Here is a 19230-nt window from a genome sequence, read left to right on the forward strand (position 1 = left end):
TTAATATTAGTATTTGAGATCATAAATTTTAAGGTTTGTAACTTGTGTATTTATTTCCATGAATAGTGTGTGATTTAATTGGATGAATTAAAGTTTTGTAATTTATGTAGAAGTTATAAGGTTTTGTAGCTTGTATAGTATCTTAATTCCTTAGTTATTTTACTATTCTATGATTTGCTAGAAGGTTAAATAATATCTGATTGTATGTACAATTGCTTTAGATTAGTTGCTTTATATTATGTTGTTGTTTGCTACTAACTCTCTTTGTAGGCATACCTAAGCGTAGAAAGGAATTGTATGGACTACTTATAATCCTCAATTGGATTGGTTTATTTTTCCTTTATATTTGAAGAAATTTTTTGCTAGAGGGCATGAGTTGAGCAAAGCTAGTAGCCTTCATTTTAGCAAGAGGGCTTCATTTTCTACTAGAGAGCATGAGAACATTTGAAGTTTGCAAAGAATGCATTAGACGGAGGGCTACAGTTTGCCAGAGGGCTTCAGCTAAAGTGTCTTAAGGTTTGAGTTTGCTAGAGAGCAACAGCTAAGAGGGCTTCAGAGATTTAGTTGGTTTGTTTACTAATTTGAAGTAGCAAGTTTTATTTGCTTATATTATTAGAAGCATTTTATATGCATGTATTTGGTTGTAGCAATTTTTAAATTGCTTGTAACCAAAGTGTTTAATCTTGGCTAAAGAGTAGTTCTTATTTGTTCAGAAATGACAACTAAGACGGATTTAGTTTCAACCTTTTGGAGTTTGAGGAAGTCTTTGGTTTAATCATTTTATTCCCAAAGTGTTGGAAAACCATGTTTGGAGAAAGTCTTTGGTTATAATTTGATTATGTCCAAAGTGGTTTGGTTTTTGAGAAAGGAAACCAAATTTTAGCATTAGTTAAAATATCTCTGATTTTTATTCAGAAATCATGGGCTCAGTTCTGGGAGTACCGGTTAACTTTCATGGGCTCAGTTCCAGGAAAACCGGTTAACTTTTATGAGTGGTGTAATTATGGTAGCAAATTTTATTTGCTTGGGAATTAGTTTGTTATAACCTATAACTTGGTTTATCCCCTGGAAATCTTAATTTTAAAATTGTTTCCTATGGACTAGGAGTCAACATGCTCTTGAATGTTTTGTCAAAAGGTTAACTGGGTTTTAAGTGGGACCGATGTGATCCCTCCAGTCTTCCTGGAAACATTCCTGACCATGTTCGATTCTAGGTTAAATGGTGAGACTAGTTTTGAATTAAATTTCCATCTGAGGGATTTTCTAAGGGTTGAGTTTAATTTCTGGAATCACAGAAGTGAAATTCTGTTGTGATTTTTTAGACATGGCTTCAAGAGGTGACAACATAAATGTTGTTCGACCTGACAACATTAAGCCTTACGAGATTCTTAAAAGAAGATCTAGAGAGATCAAGTATGATTAAAGGAAATCATAAGATTACATGATAACATTTCTGAATTAATCAGAGGCAATTAGTATGTTATCCTTGTGTCAATTATAGCATATATGATTGCTATGTGACTTTGCTTGAAAGAAAAGATGAGACAACCCATTAGGGTGGGTGAATATATTTTTAAATTTTTAAATTCCAAATATATTCTTAAATTGGTGGCTCCTAGTGAGTCTAAGATAATTGATCACAGAGATAGAAAACTGGTGGTTCCTAGGAGGTGTTAGACCACTGGTTGCACAGTTATGAGATTGTGGTTCCTAGTAGTGAACAGATTACTGATCACATGTCAAGGCATGATGGTTCCTAGTAGTAGAGAGGCTACTGATCATATGTCAAGACATGTTGATTCCGAGTAATAAAAGAGTCTATTGATCCTATGTCAGGACGTTGTGATTCCTAGTAGTAAAGTGACTACTGATCACAGGTTAAGACATTGTGATTCCTAGTAGTAGAAAGTCTACTAGCCACATGCTGAGAAATTAGTGATTCCTAGTGATAAGACTACTAACCATGTTATGAAGTTCCATATAGTAGACTATTGAACATTGGATTTGTGTTTCCTAATAGTAAGACTATTGGCTTCAGAGTGATAGGTTGGACCAAATATATTTGGGTGCCTAATTCGGTTGATGACATTCTGGGAATGTATTTACTGTGATATGATTTTGAGAGTTTCATAATCATTGTGACACAAGGAATTGTTTAAAGACCCTATATGAATTTTCGGAAAAAAGGCCAAAAGCCTTTGTATAAATTCTACAAATGTGGGGGTGTCATGCAAAAGGCGGGAATACCTAAACCCAAGAGGGTTAGGATAAGCCTAAAAATCCGTTGACTTTGTATTCAACGGTTATGCACAGTATAGCAGTGCATATTGATTTCTTGTGGTTCAGTCTGCTATTTCAAATATACACAAGAATACTATCATGGAATCAAGAAATGCATCTTTCTTTGAAAATGTATTTCAAGTTCCATGTAAGAGGTTGAATGTGACAATGATTACATAGCTAATCAAACAAATGATCACTTGCGTGATCAAGTTGATGATCAAGTTGAAGATGTAGATGAGCTAAGGACTGCAAAGTCCTTTGGTCCAGATTTTTTGACTTATATGTTAGAGGGAGAACCTCGAACTTTCCATGAAGCTGTGACTTCACCTGAAAGTCCTTTGTGAAAAGAAGCAATTAAGAGTGAGATTGACTCCATCTTGCAGAATCATACTTGGGAGTTGGTTGATCTACCCCTAGGCAGTAAGGCCTTGGGGAGTAAGTGGATCTTTAAAAGAAAGATGAAAGCTGATGGGTCAATTGATAAGTATAAATCTAGGCTAATTATCAAAGGATAGAAGCAGAGAGAACGCTTGGATTTGTTTGATACATATTCACCTGTGACAAGGATTACATCCATTCGCATGGTGATTGCGATAGCAACGCTACGTGGTCTAGAGATACATCAGATGGACGTAAAGGCATTTTTCTTAAATGGAGATTTGAATGAAGAAATCTACATAGAGCAACCCGAGGGGTTTTCAGCTCCAGGACATGAGAAGTTTGACAATGCTATGTTGTCAAATAGATTTAGAATCAATGAGTGTGACAAATACGTATATGTTAAAGACACTGACAGTGGTTATGTCATTTTGTGTCTATACGTTGATGACTTACTCATTGTTAGTAGTAATGATGAGATGATTAAAACTATCAAGAGATTGTTAAACTCTAAGTTTGACACGAAAGATATGGGCCTTGCAGATGTTATTCTAGGTATTAAGATTACCAGAACATCTAGTGGAATTGTACTTTCTTTGTCTCACTAAGTTGAGAAAATACTTGAGAAACTTAGTAAATCAAATACAAGTGTGTCTAAGACACCGGTAGACGTGAGTCTACACTTGACCAAGAATATTGGTGAGAGTGTCTCTTAGCTAGAATATTCTTGGGTCATTAGCAGTTTGATGTATTTGATGAGATGTACAAGGCCGGATATAGCCTACTCTATTAGCAGGCTTAGTAGATACACGAGTAATCCAAATGCTACTCATTGGAAGGGCATTGTGCGGGTGTTAAGGTATTTACGCTACACTCGGGATTATGGGCTGCATTATACTCGATATCCAGCGGTGCTTGAAGGCTATAGTGATGCAAATTGGATATCAGATATAAAGGACTCAAAGTCCACTAGTCGATATGTGTTCACTCTTGGTGGGGTAGCCGTGTCCTGGAAATCTTCCAAACAAATGTGTATATCTAGATCAACAAAAGAATCAGAGTTTATTGCTTTGGATAAAGCAACAGAAGAAGCTGAATGGCTGTGCCATTTCTTTGAAGATATTCCACGTTGGTCTAAACCTGTATCTGCTATTTGTATTCATTGTGATAGTCAATCTATAATTGGTAGGGCATAGAGTAATATGTGTAATGGAAAGTCTAGACATATCCGTCGTAGATATAATTCCATATGACGACTACTCTCGAATGGAGTTGTCTCTTTAGACTTTGTAAAGTCTAAGGACAACATTACAGATCTGCTAACCAAAGGGTTAAATCGAGTGTTAGTCGAAACGTCGTCAAGAGGAATAGGGTTGAGGCCTTTGGAAGTTACCGGAATGGAAACCCAACCTAGTTGACTGGAGATCCCAAGATCTAGGTTCAATGGGACAACCTAATTGCGTGTAACGGTGGTATGTCACTGAGGAGGTTAAACCTCCAGCCATTCTTTATATTAGTCATACCTGCAAGTGTAGAGGTTAAGTTGAACTTTTAATGACTCTAGTGTGTTAAGCTGTTGAGCTGAGTATAGCAGGATACTCAAGTAGAGTCACCTATGTGAGTGTGAAGTGGGGCCGCTTCTAGAAGAATTGGGTAGGCCAAGATTTTTTGAAGCCATTCGCTGAACTAGGCTAGTGCCCAGGGCCACATAGGGCACACTAGTGAGAATAGAATGGTAGTAGGAGTAATTCCAGTGTGAGATTTATTGTCTCAGTTTACATCATATTCACTGATCAGCCAGTAAACTCGATAGGTTTTCACTGGGAGAGGTTCAAAGCCAAAAGCTACCTTCTCTGATGTCGGGGTTAGTTCGTTGTATTCTCTCTCCGAGTCTTTATTGTTGAACGGTGTCTGTTTGTTGAGTGATTCGGTCAATTTTTATTCATGTGAGAGATTGTTGGAAAAAATAGTTTTTTGGTGACTTTAATTAAATATTAAAATGGGTTCCAACCATCTATTGTGTTGGGTCCAAGTGGGTCTAGATACTTTGCAATGAGATCTTTATACCACAAATAGTATAGCCAAAATCATTGAAAATTGAATGAGAAATTGCCCCATGAAGTTAGCTTCATGAAAGAGTTAATGGGGTTTGTAACTCCTGCCTCTATTGCAGAGTTTAATAGTACATTAATGGGGTTTGTAACTCCTGCTTTTATTGCAGAGGTTAATGGTGCATTACTGACCAACCATAAAGGCTGGAGGCTTCTCCTCTCTCCCCTATATATGTATAAATTGAGACCCTCCTTTCAAGTCTCCAACACAGAAATTGTTTCTTCCATTTTTCAGTCAGTTTGCTAGAAATTTCTATAGTGAGAGAGTACTGCCACTGTTTTGTTCGCTAAGTTAGACAGAGAGTGCTTCTGCCGTAGTTGGTTTTTGATCGTCGTATCCTGGGAGACAGATGCCGGGATTCCTCAAGCACTCGACCCGTGAGGCGGCGAAATCTGTTTTCAGGAAACTGCTATCGTGCAGGCTTCGGTTTGGTTTCTTTACCATTTTATTGTTTTGTATTTTTCGGTTGAAATTTAGTTGTAATTATTAGCATGTGTTCTTAGTAAATATTTAATTTTGTTTTCTTCATAAATCTATTTATTAATTTCACAAGGTGAACAACAGATAACACAGACTCACTGCAAGAAAAGACACATTTGGCCACTAAAAATGACGACTAAAATAATTTTAATCATTGAATGTTAAGATTTTGGTGACCGAAAGACATTTAGTTGTTGAAAGTTAAGTTTTTTTTCCAACTAAACAAAATTTAGTAGTAAAAAATGTGGGGGTTGAATAAATCTATTACGTACGGAGGTCGAATAACTTGAGGAAATAAATCAAATTGTGAATTATACGGCTCCATCCCGGAGGGACGAAGGCCGAATAATCAACTATAGACCAGGCCGAGTAAGAAACTATGTAATTAACTCATATTTGAGCTCAAAATCTGTTGGAACTACTATCTTGAGGGAGAGACTGAAGTCAATTAGAGAGAGAAGAGCTAGAACTTGGAGAAATTGCTAGGAGGCTTGTGAATTGTGAAGTGAAGCTCAAGATTCTGGCTAATTCAAGTTTAATTGAAGACCTTACGTAAGCTTTTGAACCCTAATTCATGAGTTTAAGTCATTTAATATTTGAATTCAAGAAACTATATGATTAAATACAAGAAATGAGCTAACAATAATGAATTTGGAGCTAGTTCACACATGTATGCTTGGTTTTGTTAGATTTCATCCTTTTTTAGCATGATTCATGTCATCTATGTGAAATTAGAGGTTGTATTGTACATGCACTCTTGATTCATAAGAATTTGAAGCTAATTTCCATGTTTTGAAGTTTCGGAAAAGAATTTGAAGTTAATTGATACATGTATGAGAGTTTGAGTTTGAATTTATGAAGTTTTGGGTCTTAAATTTGTAAATTGGTTTTATATCCATATTCATCCATATTCTTGGAAGAGTTTCTAAGTGTTTTTAAGGTTTTGACAAAGCCATGCAAGTTTATGATTTGGAAATGTATGTTTTGAAGTTCAAATTGTGTTCTAGAAAACTCAGAATTCGACTACATCGCTTGAGCAAACAAGCTGTCGCTCGAGCACACATCTTATGTATCTAGTATTTTTGTAGACATTTACAGTTGGCTTGAGCGATCAATATACCGCTTGAGTGACCGCCTTTTATTTTGCACCTTGGCTTGAACTACCATTAAGCTTAGATTCGAACTATCCAGTACTTTTGCAGATCATGTGGTCTGGTTAAGCGATTAATGTTGCACTCGAGCAAAGTGTCTTATTTCAGCATATTTTGAAAAGTCATATTTTGTTCATAATTCTGTTCTCATTCATTTCTGAGCATTCTTAGGCATGAATTGAACATCCTAAATGAATTAAAGAGTTAGAATGAAGCCTAAGAGAATTGAATAAGTTAGAGAACGACTCATTTAAACAATATGATTCAATGTGTGTACGTTTATGAATCGTGTAGAATCATTCACGAGGATGAGTCAATAACTAAATCACTGTGAATAATATCTTAGTAAAGATATTTTCATGTATTTTTTTTTCTAAATGATACCAATGTGGTAAGTTTATCCGAATTTATGATTTTGTGTTATGAATGAGCTTTCTATCTGTCTGATTTGTAAAAGATTTGTAAATGCGATTGACAAGCATGAAAGCATATGATGGACCTAAGGTCATTTTGTACAATTGAAATGGACCAAAGGTCGTTCTGTATATCTAATAAGATTGGCATAAGGTCATTTCGATTATCTGATTTTCTGTATATCTAATAAGTCTGAATATTTGTTATGTGTTGACCCAATGGTCATTATACAACTGTAATTGATTGGACTTGAGGTCGTTCTACCCGAGGTCGTTTGGACAAGTATGATCTGCTCTGTTCTGTATCTCTGTATATGTTGAACCCAAGGTCGTTCTGTCATGTATTGGATTTGAGGTCGTTCCGTTATGATATGGAATTATATGATGAGTTACTTAACCATTAGAACTCATTCATATAACCTCTTTACTCCAATGATATTTACTAGGGTTTCGCTCACTCCATATTTATATGTATATAGGCGAGCAGGGAGATGTTTAGCATTAGTGAACTTGTGAAGGATTACCGAGTTTTTGCAAAGTTAGCCATGGAACGCCTCACGAATGAGGCTTTTGTTTTTGATCTTTTATTTTCTTTTGTTGGTCATGTTTAATCATGTTTGTATAGAAGTTCTGATTTTTATATGATAATGACATATGAATGATCTTGAACATGTTAGATATTATATATATATATATATATATATGGGTGTGAGTTATTAATGTATAAAATGTTTTTGTTCATGCCGTTTATGCACAAACTCATTGGACAAATTTTATATATCTACTTCTGCTTCTGGCCTATATAATTAAATATGATTTGAATTCTTTCTGAGTAGGTAAACTCATGATTATTGGCCGGTTATGATTCAAACCTCTAGAGACGAGTTCGGGTTGTGACAATTTTTTATTTAATTTAAATGTATGTCACATTATTCAAGTTCGTTAGCAGAAATTTTCAATTTGGTTAATTGTTTTAATTGTGTTTATCTCTGTTTTGTGATCTACATGCACATGTATGTTCATACTTGTTACTCGGAGCTTGTGATATGAAATGAAACTCTTGATAGTTTATGACCAGTTTGTCGGTAAATATCTGTTAATTCTTGATCCTTTAATTTTATTGTGATATGAAGACACATCTAACTTCATCACTTCCATCATAATCACATTTTATCTATGTGTTTTACTTCCTCTCCCCTCGATTGGGTGAGTTGGTTTAACTGGCGAATTGATGCACGTTGACAATGAATCCAAAATACATTTTAATTTTTTTTTTTGGATCATTAAATTTTGAGGCAAATTACGCTGATAGTCTCCATATTTTGGTCTCTGCATCATTTTTGTTCTTATAATTTCAATTGACTTGATTTTAACCTTAAATTTATGATTTTGTCTCAATTTAATCTAATTGTTTACATTGTTAGCATTTTTAATGAAAAATATACATATAAGTGACATATGTTATGATTTTCAATGGAAAATTATAAACTTATTAAACTCAATAAGTTAACTTCAACTAATTTAGTTTTAATTTTTCATAAAAAACAATAACGTCATTACTAGTTGGATCAAATTGACATAAAATCTAAAATAAGAGTCAAAATTGAGCTAATTAAAAGTGTAGGGATCAAAATAACACAAAAGGCAAAACATAGGGATAATTATATTTCCACACATCATTTACACTTTGTGCACATCATTTCTAAGTTCACACACTTATTAATTTAGTTACATTATGTTTTTCTCATTCCACACATCAAATGTTTAAACAAGCCGAACTCGTACTCGAATAAGCTGGGTTCGTTTATCTTTATTTAAATTATATAATAAAAATATTATATATATATATATATAAATAATATTAAAAAAATCTTATCGAGCCGAGCCGAGCGCAAGCTCAGTAAGATTGGCTCGATTCAGCTCGTTTAAACTCTAATTATGTAGAGTTCTAGATGGTTGTTGCTCCCTTAGTAAATTTTAATGAAGGAGCCACTATGGGCTCCATATTTTTACTTTATGTCACCTGCATTTTTCCTTGGGTTTAATTGAAGGCAACTATGATGCGGCTCTAGATGCAATATTACCAAGCAAGTGTTCTATAATACTATAAAAGGGTCATTTTTCTATAGATGTGGATTTCAAATCAAGGGATTTGAGATTAAATAGATAGAAAAACAGTGGATGAAGACAAGTTAAGATAGAAGATATACATTTTAATAAGATCTTTGTAGGTAGAAAGAGAATCCTTAGCATGATTTCAAATCACTACTTTATGTAGTTATTTCAAACTCGTCGTGATAAAGCTGTCTAACTCAATCATGAAATTCATAGGTAATCTATCATATTTAAATTTAAGTTATTGTCCTTGAATGATTAAGGTCAAATATTTTGATTTGAAATCTACGTCCATCCAAATAAACCGTAAAGTATTTCATCCTGGTCCCTAAAATTTGTAAATATTCTATCATGGTAGTTTTCACATCCACGCTGTTGATAATGAGGCTGCCACTCTTAACCACAAACATGCAAGTCACAAGCAAAATGATTTTTTCAGCAATTTGGTGGAAAAATCCATTACCTGGCTACAAATGATTGTTGGTTACATTTTGTAGTCTATACTTTGCTCTAAAAGGACTTCATTGAGGGTCCAAAAGGTGGTTCATCATATGAAAAGTATTGATCAACTACTAGAAAGGTTTGGAAATTGTTTGTTAAAATGACTTACATATGATGTAAGGAGAGAAGATGGTGTGGTTGATAAGATTATTGAGATGGAGCTTAAGGATAAGGAGAGATTTTTAAAAGATGGAAATACTTAGATGTAAAACAGGGTGTAATGGGTGTGTGGAGTGGGTGTTCTGCATCAGGAGGATCCTTTTTCAGTGTTTGGGTTGTTACCAGTGGAGCTTATGCAGTGGGTGTGTGGAGTTTAGATCGGAGTAGAAGTTTTGTTTCATGGGTGTGTCGGTTGGGGGTTGGTGGTGTTTGGTGTTAAGTTCTGCTTAACCTTTATTAGTCTCTGTTTTTAGTTTGTTTTTTTTGGTTTTTTTCTTTTAAAAAAAAAAAATTTGTGAGGTTGAGGGGTTGGTTGTTTGAGTGCGAGTAGCAGTAGTAGGGGTAGTTTATACTTTCCGAATCTCTCTCGATGCACTTCATCTTCCTGTACTCTTAATTTCATGCTGTTAATGAAATTTTTCTTTGCTGATAAAAAAAAAAAAAAAAATATGATGTAATCATTATCACTTGTAAAACTAGGCATGATAACAAATTTGCTTATAGGGTAAACTACGAGATGACACTAAACTTCCATTTTATTGATCAATAATGTCTCTCACTGCTGGGGGTTGCAATCCTACACAGAAAGCACGTTAATGGCAATTGGACTCCTAACCCGATGGACACCATTGCTCCATGTCAAAGCCCCGAACACAAAGCTTCCATTACTGCTCTTGTAAGGTGTCATATCTATACTAAAACTCATCTTCTCCTCAGCCTGTGAGAACTCGAGCTTATTCGGTGTTACTTTAACTTTTACACCACTTGGGTAGTCTACTTGTGAATAATAGACTGTCGAGCCTTTACCATAATAGGTAACTGTACGGTGCACTGATAAACTTCCGCTCAGGTTGGAGACCCCAATTGAAGGGTAGTTAAAATCGTAGGAGGGTGCTGGCGGATTCTTGCAAGAAACTACCACGCCTGTGAGGTTTACCATTTGTGAAGGGGTTGAACCAGTACTGCAGAGGAAATCAATGATGTCGTTGGAATCAAAATCATAAATCAGTCCAGGATCTACTGCTGCTACTGGATTTATCTGTCCAGATCCATAATCAAAAGGCGTGGTCGGGGTTCCACCCTGTAGGTCTCTTTCAATGAGCTTTCCAGTGTTGTCTAAAATTGTAGCTGTAAGTAGAAATTCATGAGTGTTGGAAACAATTAGACAAAAAAAGGGGGTAAATTACACCATTGATCCCTTCTAGTTTGAGCAAAGTTTCATTTTTCGCCCGTCATTTGACCCATATTTCACTTTGGTCCCTATTATTTCAATTTGAACAATTTGATCCCCACACTTTAACTTTAGTTTCAATTTGGTCATTCCATCCAAATTTCCGTTAACTTTTTTTCTACATGTGTACTTTAGGAGACTAAAGAGTGTTAAAAAATTGTTAATTTCAACCACCAATTTGAACGGAAGGATCAAATTAAAATCTAAATTTAAAGCGTAGGCACCAAATTATTCAATGTGAAACAATAAAGACTAAAATAAAATTTGAGTAAAATTACAAGGGTTAAAATGTAATTTACCCTCGATTAAATCTAAAATATTGCTCAAAGAAACGACTTACCTGTCGTCATTATTGCAGATTTGATTGCTGCAGGGCTCCAAGAAGGGTGAACAGATTTTATGATGGCAGCCACTGCAGAAACATGTGGACAAGACATGGAAGTACCAGAGATTATATTAAAGTCTACATTTCGCCAACCAGTGGTTGTAGTTGATACAGGAGACCATGCAGCCAAAATATTCAATCCAGGTGCTGTAATATCAGGCTGCAATAGGAATTAGTAATTGTTTGATAGAACAACTATATATGGAGTCCAATCTTCAATTTAGTTAATTCATCACGTAAAAGAAAATAGAAATTGCTTTCTCTATTTATGCCTTAGTTGCAGGAATCGTGCAACCAGGTGGCGATTCTGAGTAAGAATTGCGATTCCGTGCTTCCTAGAAAGAAACGTGTAAGAATCACCTTTCTGTGGAGAGAGAAACGGGATCCAGTCCAAGATAGGATCGTAAGGGAGAGAGAGAGAGAGAGAAAAACCTGAACTCGCTGTCGTCTTCTCCTTCGACATCGCCTGGACCTTCGATCTGCTCTCGCCTCGCGATCGCTCTCGCCTTTTTCGATCTGCTTCTTCTTCTTCTTCTTCTCTCTCTCTCTCTCTCTCTCTCTCTCTCTCTCTCGTCGATTTATGTTCTGTTCTGTCTCCCCCCTCCCATTTTTAACATATAATAAATATAATAAATGTACGGGAAAGAAATAAACCTTCTTGTATAATCCTGTTGACCAAGTCCACTCTCCTCCGTACGTCGTCACTTTATCACTTGAAAACACAAACGTGAGCTAGCCGGCGGGCGGCGGGTGTGTGCCGGAAACCTCTCCGATGCCTAAGTCAGCAAGCTTGACAAATAGACAAAGCTCTGTGTATTCAGAAAGCAAAATTGTGTGTTATCTCTCCAAAGGTGATGTTTGTGAGCTTTTATAGGTTTCGTGTGACACAATCCTAGTAGGACTTCTACTCCTCCATGCAGAGTCCTCCTAGGATTCAACCTCCTGAAGGATAATCCTTATTCTCCAACACCCCCTTCACTGTTTAAACCAAGTGAGATGATTATTACCATGGCCGAACTCCAACATGACCGAATTAATCTTGGCTATGCTGAGCCGCAGAGTAGGCCGAACTATACTTAGTTCGGTTCTTCCTTTACTCCTCCTTATCTCGGTTCTCTCATGTACTACCCATGGTGTGTTCAGACCGAGCTACAGAGTAGCAAGGTTCTGACCGTTCTAACCACAATACGCCATGATCGGACTAACTCTGAGACCGGCCAAACTCCAAGTCGCTTCCGGGCCGGAGTAACTTTACATTTCCTTCGGGCCGGAGTGATTTTGTACCTCTCTTGGGCCGGAGTAATTTTGCGGCCTTTTTACTCAGCCCTTCGTATTGTGGGCCATAATGACCATCTCTCAGCTCGGCCTAATTTTCACAAAAATTACCCTCTCAATAAATAATATAATTTGTTATATAAGAATAAATCTAATTAAATCAAATATAATAAAAAATATCAAATCAAATCTATAAAATAAATGATGCTTCCGTTTGAACCAGGTGGAACGGGTCGGTCTGATCCACGCTCCTCAAGCTTGTGTCCGAATGACCAAGCCCACTAGAAGACCTGCACAAGAGTTCAACGGGGAACGGGGAGTCCCCCAGCGAACCCTCCGACGAGCAAGTTAGAGAGAGAAGTAGAATGTAGAGCTGGATTAGAGATAGAAAGATTAACCTTCTTCCCGTCTTCGACGTTTGCTTATATCCTCTGGTAATCATTTCGTTGTCTATTCCGACTTGCCACCTTGGCTGAAAGTCTATGCTCTAGCTTACCTTGTTCATGGTGAAGCCGTTCTGTCCTGACGGAGAGGGGTTATCGCAATAAATACTGTAAGGGGTTTCATTAATGGCGATGTGCAGCGGCAATAACTTTGCAGATCTTTGTCTGCTTATGTGGCTTGCCTTTCTCTTGCCATGTGTCTTGATGTCATTGGTTTTTGTTGCTACGTGGGGCTTCAGCCATACTAGGCTTTAGTATTTGAATTATGTATTGGGCCCTAAATGGTGGACTATAATCTTTATGGGCTTACCCATGTCATTAAATATCCAATTTTTAACTTTTATTTACTTTAACATATTTTATTATTCTTTATTTGTTATATTTTTTATTTATAATATACATCAATTAAAAATAAAAATAATTATATAAATAAATTAAAAATATTATCAATAAAAATAATACCAAGTTAAAATAATAAATATATTTAACAATAACTTTTTAACTCACCTTTATATGATAAACATATTTTAAAAATAAATATTAAAATATATATATATATATATATATATATTACCGCTCCCCGAGGTGCTCCCAACCTAAGAAACTTCTATCGGCTCATGCTTCCCTGCTCCTGCCTCCGCTCCCGCCCCTGCTGCCGCTCCCGCTTCGTGCAACTAAGATTTATGCACGTATTGAGGTTGAAGCTTAAAATTTTTGTTGAGCCCATTTTTATGTTTTAGGAAAACATACTTTGATAATGTCAGGAGTGATTATGTTTGGTCCCATTGAGGAGAACACAGCCATCTGTGGTGCAGGTTTGGTGAACAATACTGTAGATGTCAGCTTAATGGTAGCAATTGGGTTCCTGTAATAACGAGTATTTTCAAAATAAATAAGAATACTGTTGTTCTTTTGTATAGTTGTGAACAATTTTGTTGTCAGATCAATTGTTCTATTTGTACTTACTTTTCTGTGGTCATATAAGCTTGAAGTTGTTGTGCCTCTTCTTGACCAATTGCAGTGGCTGGGATTACGTACTGAAAGCTGACATGTTTGACGAGTGGATCGATAAGTATCATCCCAACACCGCCGCCTTGTCTTATGACAACGGCTTTTGCACTTCGATCATCAGTGAATGACTCCAGCCCGCACACGACAATCTTCCCCTTGATTAAGGTAGGATCTAAGGTATTGTTCTTGCAGAAGCTACAGAGGAGGAAAGATTTTAGAACACAGATAATAGAGGGTGTGTGGCAAAGTTTTGGAGTCGGATTATTTGGATTGAAAATGTTTGAGACCTTAAAAAATGCTCCCTCAATTTGATCTACACTGATATGGCATAATGGGTATCAATTTTCGATTTGTCACACACTCAAGCACATGGCCCAACTTCCTTATCACGTCACTGTGATCTAAAATTTGGGGTCTCTAACATTTCTTTATGTGGATTATAGCTTTAAGAAAGTTTGTGGAAGGTATTTGATATACGGGTAATTATTCAGTAATCTCAGATTATATACATATGTATTCTATAATATTGTGATTGGTGAAGAAGGTGGATAGGTGGCGTATTATATTAGTTATAGGAAAACATGAGGGGTCGTATTAAATAATAATTGATTAAAGAATATAGACATGTGATATTTCGAGAATATTGAATAATTTCCCTTCATACACTTATTGCATTCAACTTATATATTCAGTTTATTTTAGAGATAGAGAGAGAAAAAAAAAGAAGAAAAAAGTAGTTATTTCTAAGTTATCTTGAGAGTACTATTCCAGCTTATATTTTTTAACTTTTGGTTATTTTGACAAGAAAGCCCCTCAAAATTTTTATAATTTTGGATATACCCCATTAAAAAAGTAGTTAAATTTTTTTAAAGAAACAATGTGTATATATATATACACCTTGCATTAGTGGAGGTAACTCCAGGGGCTGCTGCAGCACTTCCTGCTATCAAAACAGAGTAGCTCTCCCTCTTCAGCACCGAGGATCCTCTAGAGTGAAATTTTCCTAAAGTTTCTTAAAGTGCTATATTGTGTGGTTGAGATTTACTGGCAAGTCACATCAGAAAAATTGATGTGACTTGTCAGTAAATCTCAACCACATAATGTAACACTCTAGAAAACTTTAAGAAAAAATCACTCTAGAGGATCCTTGCTCCATCTTCAGAGGGTTTAAACCAAAACCCTGAAAACAACAATTTCAGTATTATTAGGTCTGTGGTGAGTGAGAAGAACATATACATATGTGCAGCGATTACCTTCAAAATCTTCGAATTTCCGAGATACACATAAACTCGGAATTCACGGTCTATAGAACTTGCAGCGACAGTAATTATCCATGGAGCAACATTAGTGGCAGTGCTTGAAAAAGCAGAGTTCCGAGCCGATCCAGAAACAAGAATTCCTCTATGGAATGCATGGAAACGTCCTATTGAATTTGCATCCTGGAAGTAACTTGGCTGTGGCGGTGAAGGACCAATGGAGAAAGAAATAATGTCAACGCCATCGTTAATTGCGTCGTCGAAAGCAGCAAGAATGTCGGCATCAGAGCAGAGGTTGAACCAGCAAGCCTTGTAGATGGCGAGTCTAGCACTCGTTGCGCCGCCTCTTGCGGTTCCTACGGTTATTCTCGGGTAGGTGGCATTTACGACGATGGCACCGGCCACTGTGGAGGCGGTGTGGGTTCCGTGCCCGTCGGCGTCTCTTGGTGATCGGAAGAAAAGCTGGTTGGAGAGTTCCAGAGGTCCATGTTCTGCTTCATAGCCTTTGGAGTAGAATCGAGCTCCTATTATTTTCCTGAAAAAAAAAAAGATGTTGAGAATGGCACTTCAATTCAAGAATTACTAGAGCCCTGCATTACATTGTTGCCCATGGATACTAGAGAGAGCAATGGATGTTTGATGCTAATTATTCAGTAGTTTGGGGCGCTAATTATTAATTTTTAGGCCAAAGTAAAATTTACATAAATTCTAATGGTTAAGTTGCTAATTTCTTAATTAAATAGGCAAACTTGCGTATGTTAATGAGGTTTTTGAAATTTTGGGAGGGTAGAAGTAGAATTAAATAAATTTTTGAACCCTTTCAAAAAAATAAATTTAAAATTGTATGGGGATAATGAAATGTTATTTTATCTTATAAATATTTAAAATTGTATATGGATAATGAAAGATGCATAGAGCTGGCTTAACAAACTTTGGTCGGCTGGGTAGGTGGCATGATTTTAAATATCGACATTGGGAGACATTGGTATTAGTCACGGCATAATGGTATCTATAGTATTGAGAGATATTGAAAATTGAGTGTTGCAAATATATAGCTAAATTAACTGTATCAATTATAAATTAATATATATTAAAAATTGGCCGATACATATGTGATTCTAACTAATACATCGGATGTATCAATATTGGAAAGGTAAAAACTTGATACAACTCAATTGCCTTACTATATCGATTAATATTTAAAACCATAGGCAAGAAACAATGCTGGTTTCATCCATCCCATTTTGCCGTTTTATATTGGTAAGATGGTGCTTAAATAGTACTGAATAATTTTTTTTGAAAATGTGAAATTTACCTATTGCAATTGGATAATGTGAAATTTTGGCCAGTTGTACATTCTCCCTTAAATTTGGGAGGCACTGGACCTAAGCCTTCATCGTTGAAGCTATTAGACTCTGGCCAAACTCCTAGAAATGAGAAAAAACTAAAATATCAGAAAATGAGACAATTAATGATTTTACAGTAAGAGAAGCAGAGGAAGTGAATTAAAGATTTCACAAAATAAGAGCATTTTACCAGTGTCAATCATGGCGACAATAACGTTGGATTTTGTGTCCATCGGTAGGTAATTGCATTGGTTAATAGAATCTATTCCGAGGAATTCCCATGAACGTGTCGTGTGGAGCTTGTTCATCCTTCTCTCTAATACTGATACTACTGTTTCTTTTTCTGCATCATATATTTATCGGCACATAATTATTAATAATGAAAAAAAAAAAAAAAATTAGAGTTGGTATATGTATGTTCTCTCTAATAACAAGAAGGTTTTGGAATGGCGGTATTTGGAGATAAATCGGTATAGTCGCAATGTAATGGTATGGGAAATAACAAACAATGTGTATCGAAAATTAGGTGAATGGTGATTTTTTTGATTGCAAAAATAAATATTTTATAGCAATCAAATTGGCTGTATCAGGCATATCAATTAGGAACTGGCTATATCAGTTGTGATTCAAGTCATGAATTGATATGTCTATTACGAGGCTAACAACTAATACCCTATAACAATCACACACTATAATATTGTCAATGAAGTCTTTCATTAGGCCAATTAGGTCACGTATTGAGAATGTCCTCAACTTTTAACACAGTACAAGATATTTTTATTTAGTATGAATGTTTTCAGCTTAGATTTCAAAAAAATAAATTTGTGAGATTGATTGTTGGGTTTGAACATAACTGACTATACTTCCATGTGGGGGCTGGGCTACGCGTCTTATATGGTATGGGAGTCAAGATTTTATGTATGCATGTGATAACCACACCTTGCATATTTTAATTGTATTTATTTAATTATGTGAAATTTGAATTTGAATTATGTGATGTGTTGGATTTGTATGTATATGTTTGATTTGTGAATTATTTGTTAGGAATTCCTTTCTGAATCAGAAATTGAGAGCTTAGATGATTTGAGAAATCAAAATTGATGAGTTTAATTAGTTTAATTTAATATTTAGAGTCTTATGAGAAGTTTAATTAAAATTTGATTCATATTAGTAAACTTAAAATTTGATTATTTAGCTTTAAGGCTAGATTAATTAGGCTAATATGTAATTAGTATATTAAGCTAATCTAAGTTTTATATATATGTATATATATATAAGAACCGCTTAGTTGCTTGAGATTCGTCTTTTTTTTTTCTTTCTGATTTTGTCCTTTCATTTTGAATAATTTACTAATAATGACCTGTAAATTTAGTGAAGGTTTTTTCGTAATTATGCAAACATTCTTGGTCAATTATGCAACAGGTTTTTCCATAATTATGCGAACATTTTGGGTCAATCATGAAACATAGTTTTTTGTAATTACACAAATATTCTTGGTCAATTATGAAACATAAATCTTTTATTTTTTAACAAATTACAAATACACTCATAAAGTTTGTTTAAAATTTGAATCGGTTCTATAATACTAAAAATTACAACTACCGTTTGTTATAAATTTTTATTAAGTGTTGCTAATAGCACCTACCAAAATTCTTTGGACCCCCATTTCTTTGGACCCCAACCCTAAATCCTAAATTTTAATAATATTTTTTTAGGCACCCCACTTATTACCAAATCTACCTATATTCATAACATTTTCACAATGAAATGCACACTCACCTAATTTTTCATCTAATTCCTAAAACAACCCTAATGAAAAGAAAAGAAGAAAACAGATGATACTCGGATGTTATTGCATGTTGGGTGGTTCACAGTAACTGAAAGAAAAGAAGACATAATAGCCATGGCCATGGCCTGTTCTTCATCATCGTCTACTTCTTCAATTTTCAGTCCAGATATGTAAATTCTTAGTGTGCCATTATTATCAAAACTTACAAAAAAATTCAATCACATTCATCATCATCATTATCATCATCATCATCAAGATGAGCGTACAGTGAGCGGTGTTGGCCGGCCATTGCTTCTGTATCGGCGCTTCCAAAAGAATCCATCATCATCAGAATTCTGAATGTATCACCATCAGAATTCTGAATGTAGCCCAAAATAATTTGTTCACCACTGTATAGCCGAAAAAATGTATTTTGTTCAGAACTGTTTTGTTGAACAATAATGATCCTGTCAACAATGTATGTCTGAACAAAATTTGTTCATCACTGTGTAACTTGAATCCATTCCAATTCACAACTTAAAATAACATGAATTAAATCCATTCAAAATACATAACTTAAATCCATTCCAATTCACTCTTTTCCATTCTAAGTTAGTTTAACAAAGAAAATTACATAACTGACTATCTGCATTAATGTTCGGAACCTATGTATTAAACGAAAGGATTATGTTCAGTAGTACTGTATTACCGAACATAATTCTAGCAGTCAGCAAACTAGTACCGAACAGTTCGAACGAAACAAGAACGATCGAAAATGATCGAGAATGTTAATATAAGATAGATAAACTTATTAATAGAATACCGGTCTTACTAGAATTGTTGTCCTCATCGTCCATTGCTCTACACTGTGAAATAAGTGATGAAGTATACGTAATATTTGAAGCAAAACTTTCAAGTTCAAT

At 35.2% G+C, this 19230-nt stretch overlaps 1 protein-coding gene across 1 annotated transcript in view; it reads right to left on the reverse strand.

Annotated features, from left to right (window-relative positions):
- The window catches only part of LOC114321457 (subtilisin-like serine-protease S), a 95644-nt gene that overhangs the window by 53645 nt on the left and 22769 nt on the right, over positions 1 to 19230 (reverse strand). The window contains exons 7-14 of the mRNA XM_082905110.1: positions 16730 to 16882; positions 16509 to 16620; positions 15191 to 15728; positions 14835 to 14905; positions 13893 to 14132; positions 13677 to 13791; positions 11164 to 11368; positions 10248 to 10720 (exon numbers count right to left, since the gene is read on the reverse strand). Of these exons, the coding sequence (XP_082761236.1) occupies positions 10248 to 10720; positions 11164 to 11368; positions 13677 to 13791; positions 13893 to 14132; positions 14835 to 14905; positions 15191 to 15728; positions 16509 to 16620; positions 16730 to 16882 (1907 nt within the window). The remainder of the gene's footprint in view (positions 1 to 10247; positions 10721 to 11163; positions 11369 to 13676; positions 13792 to 13892; positions 14133 to 14834; positions 14906 to 15190; positions 15729 to 16508; positions 16621 to 16729; positions 16883 to 19230) is intronic.

The sequence above is a fragment of the Camellia sinensis genome, chromosome 14 (genome assembly GCF_055761805.1).
Source record: "Camellia sinensis isolate YWXY chromosome 14, ASM5576180v1, whole genome shotgun sequence".
Classification (NCBI taxonomy): Eukaryota; Viridiplantae; Streptophyta; class Magnoliopsida; order Ericales; family Theaceae; genus Camellia; species Camellia sinensis.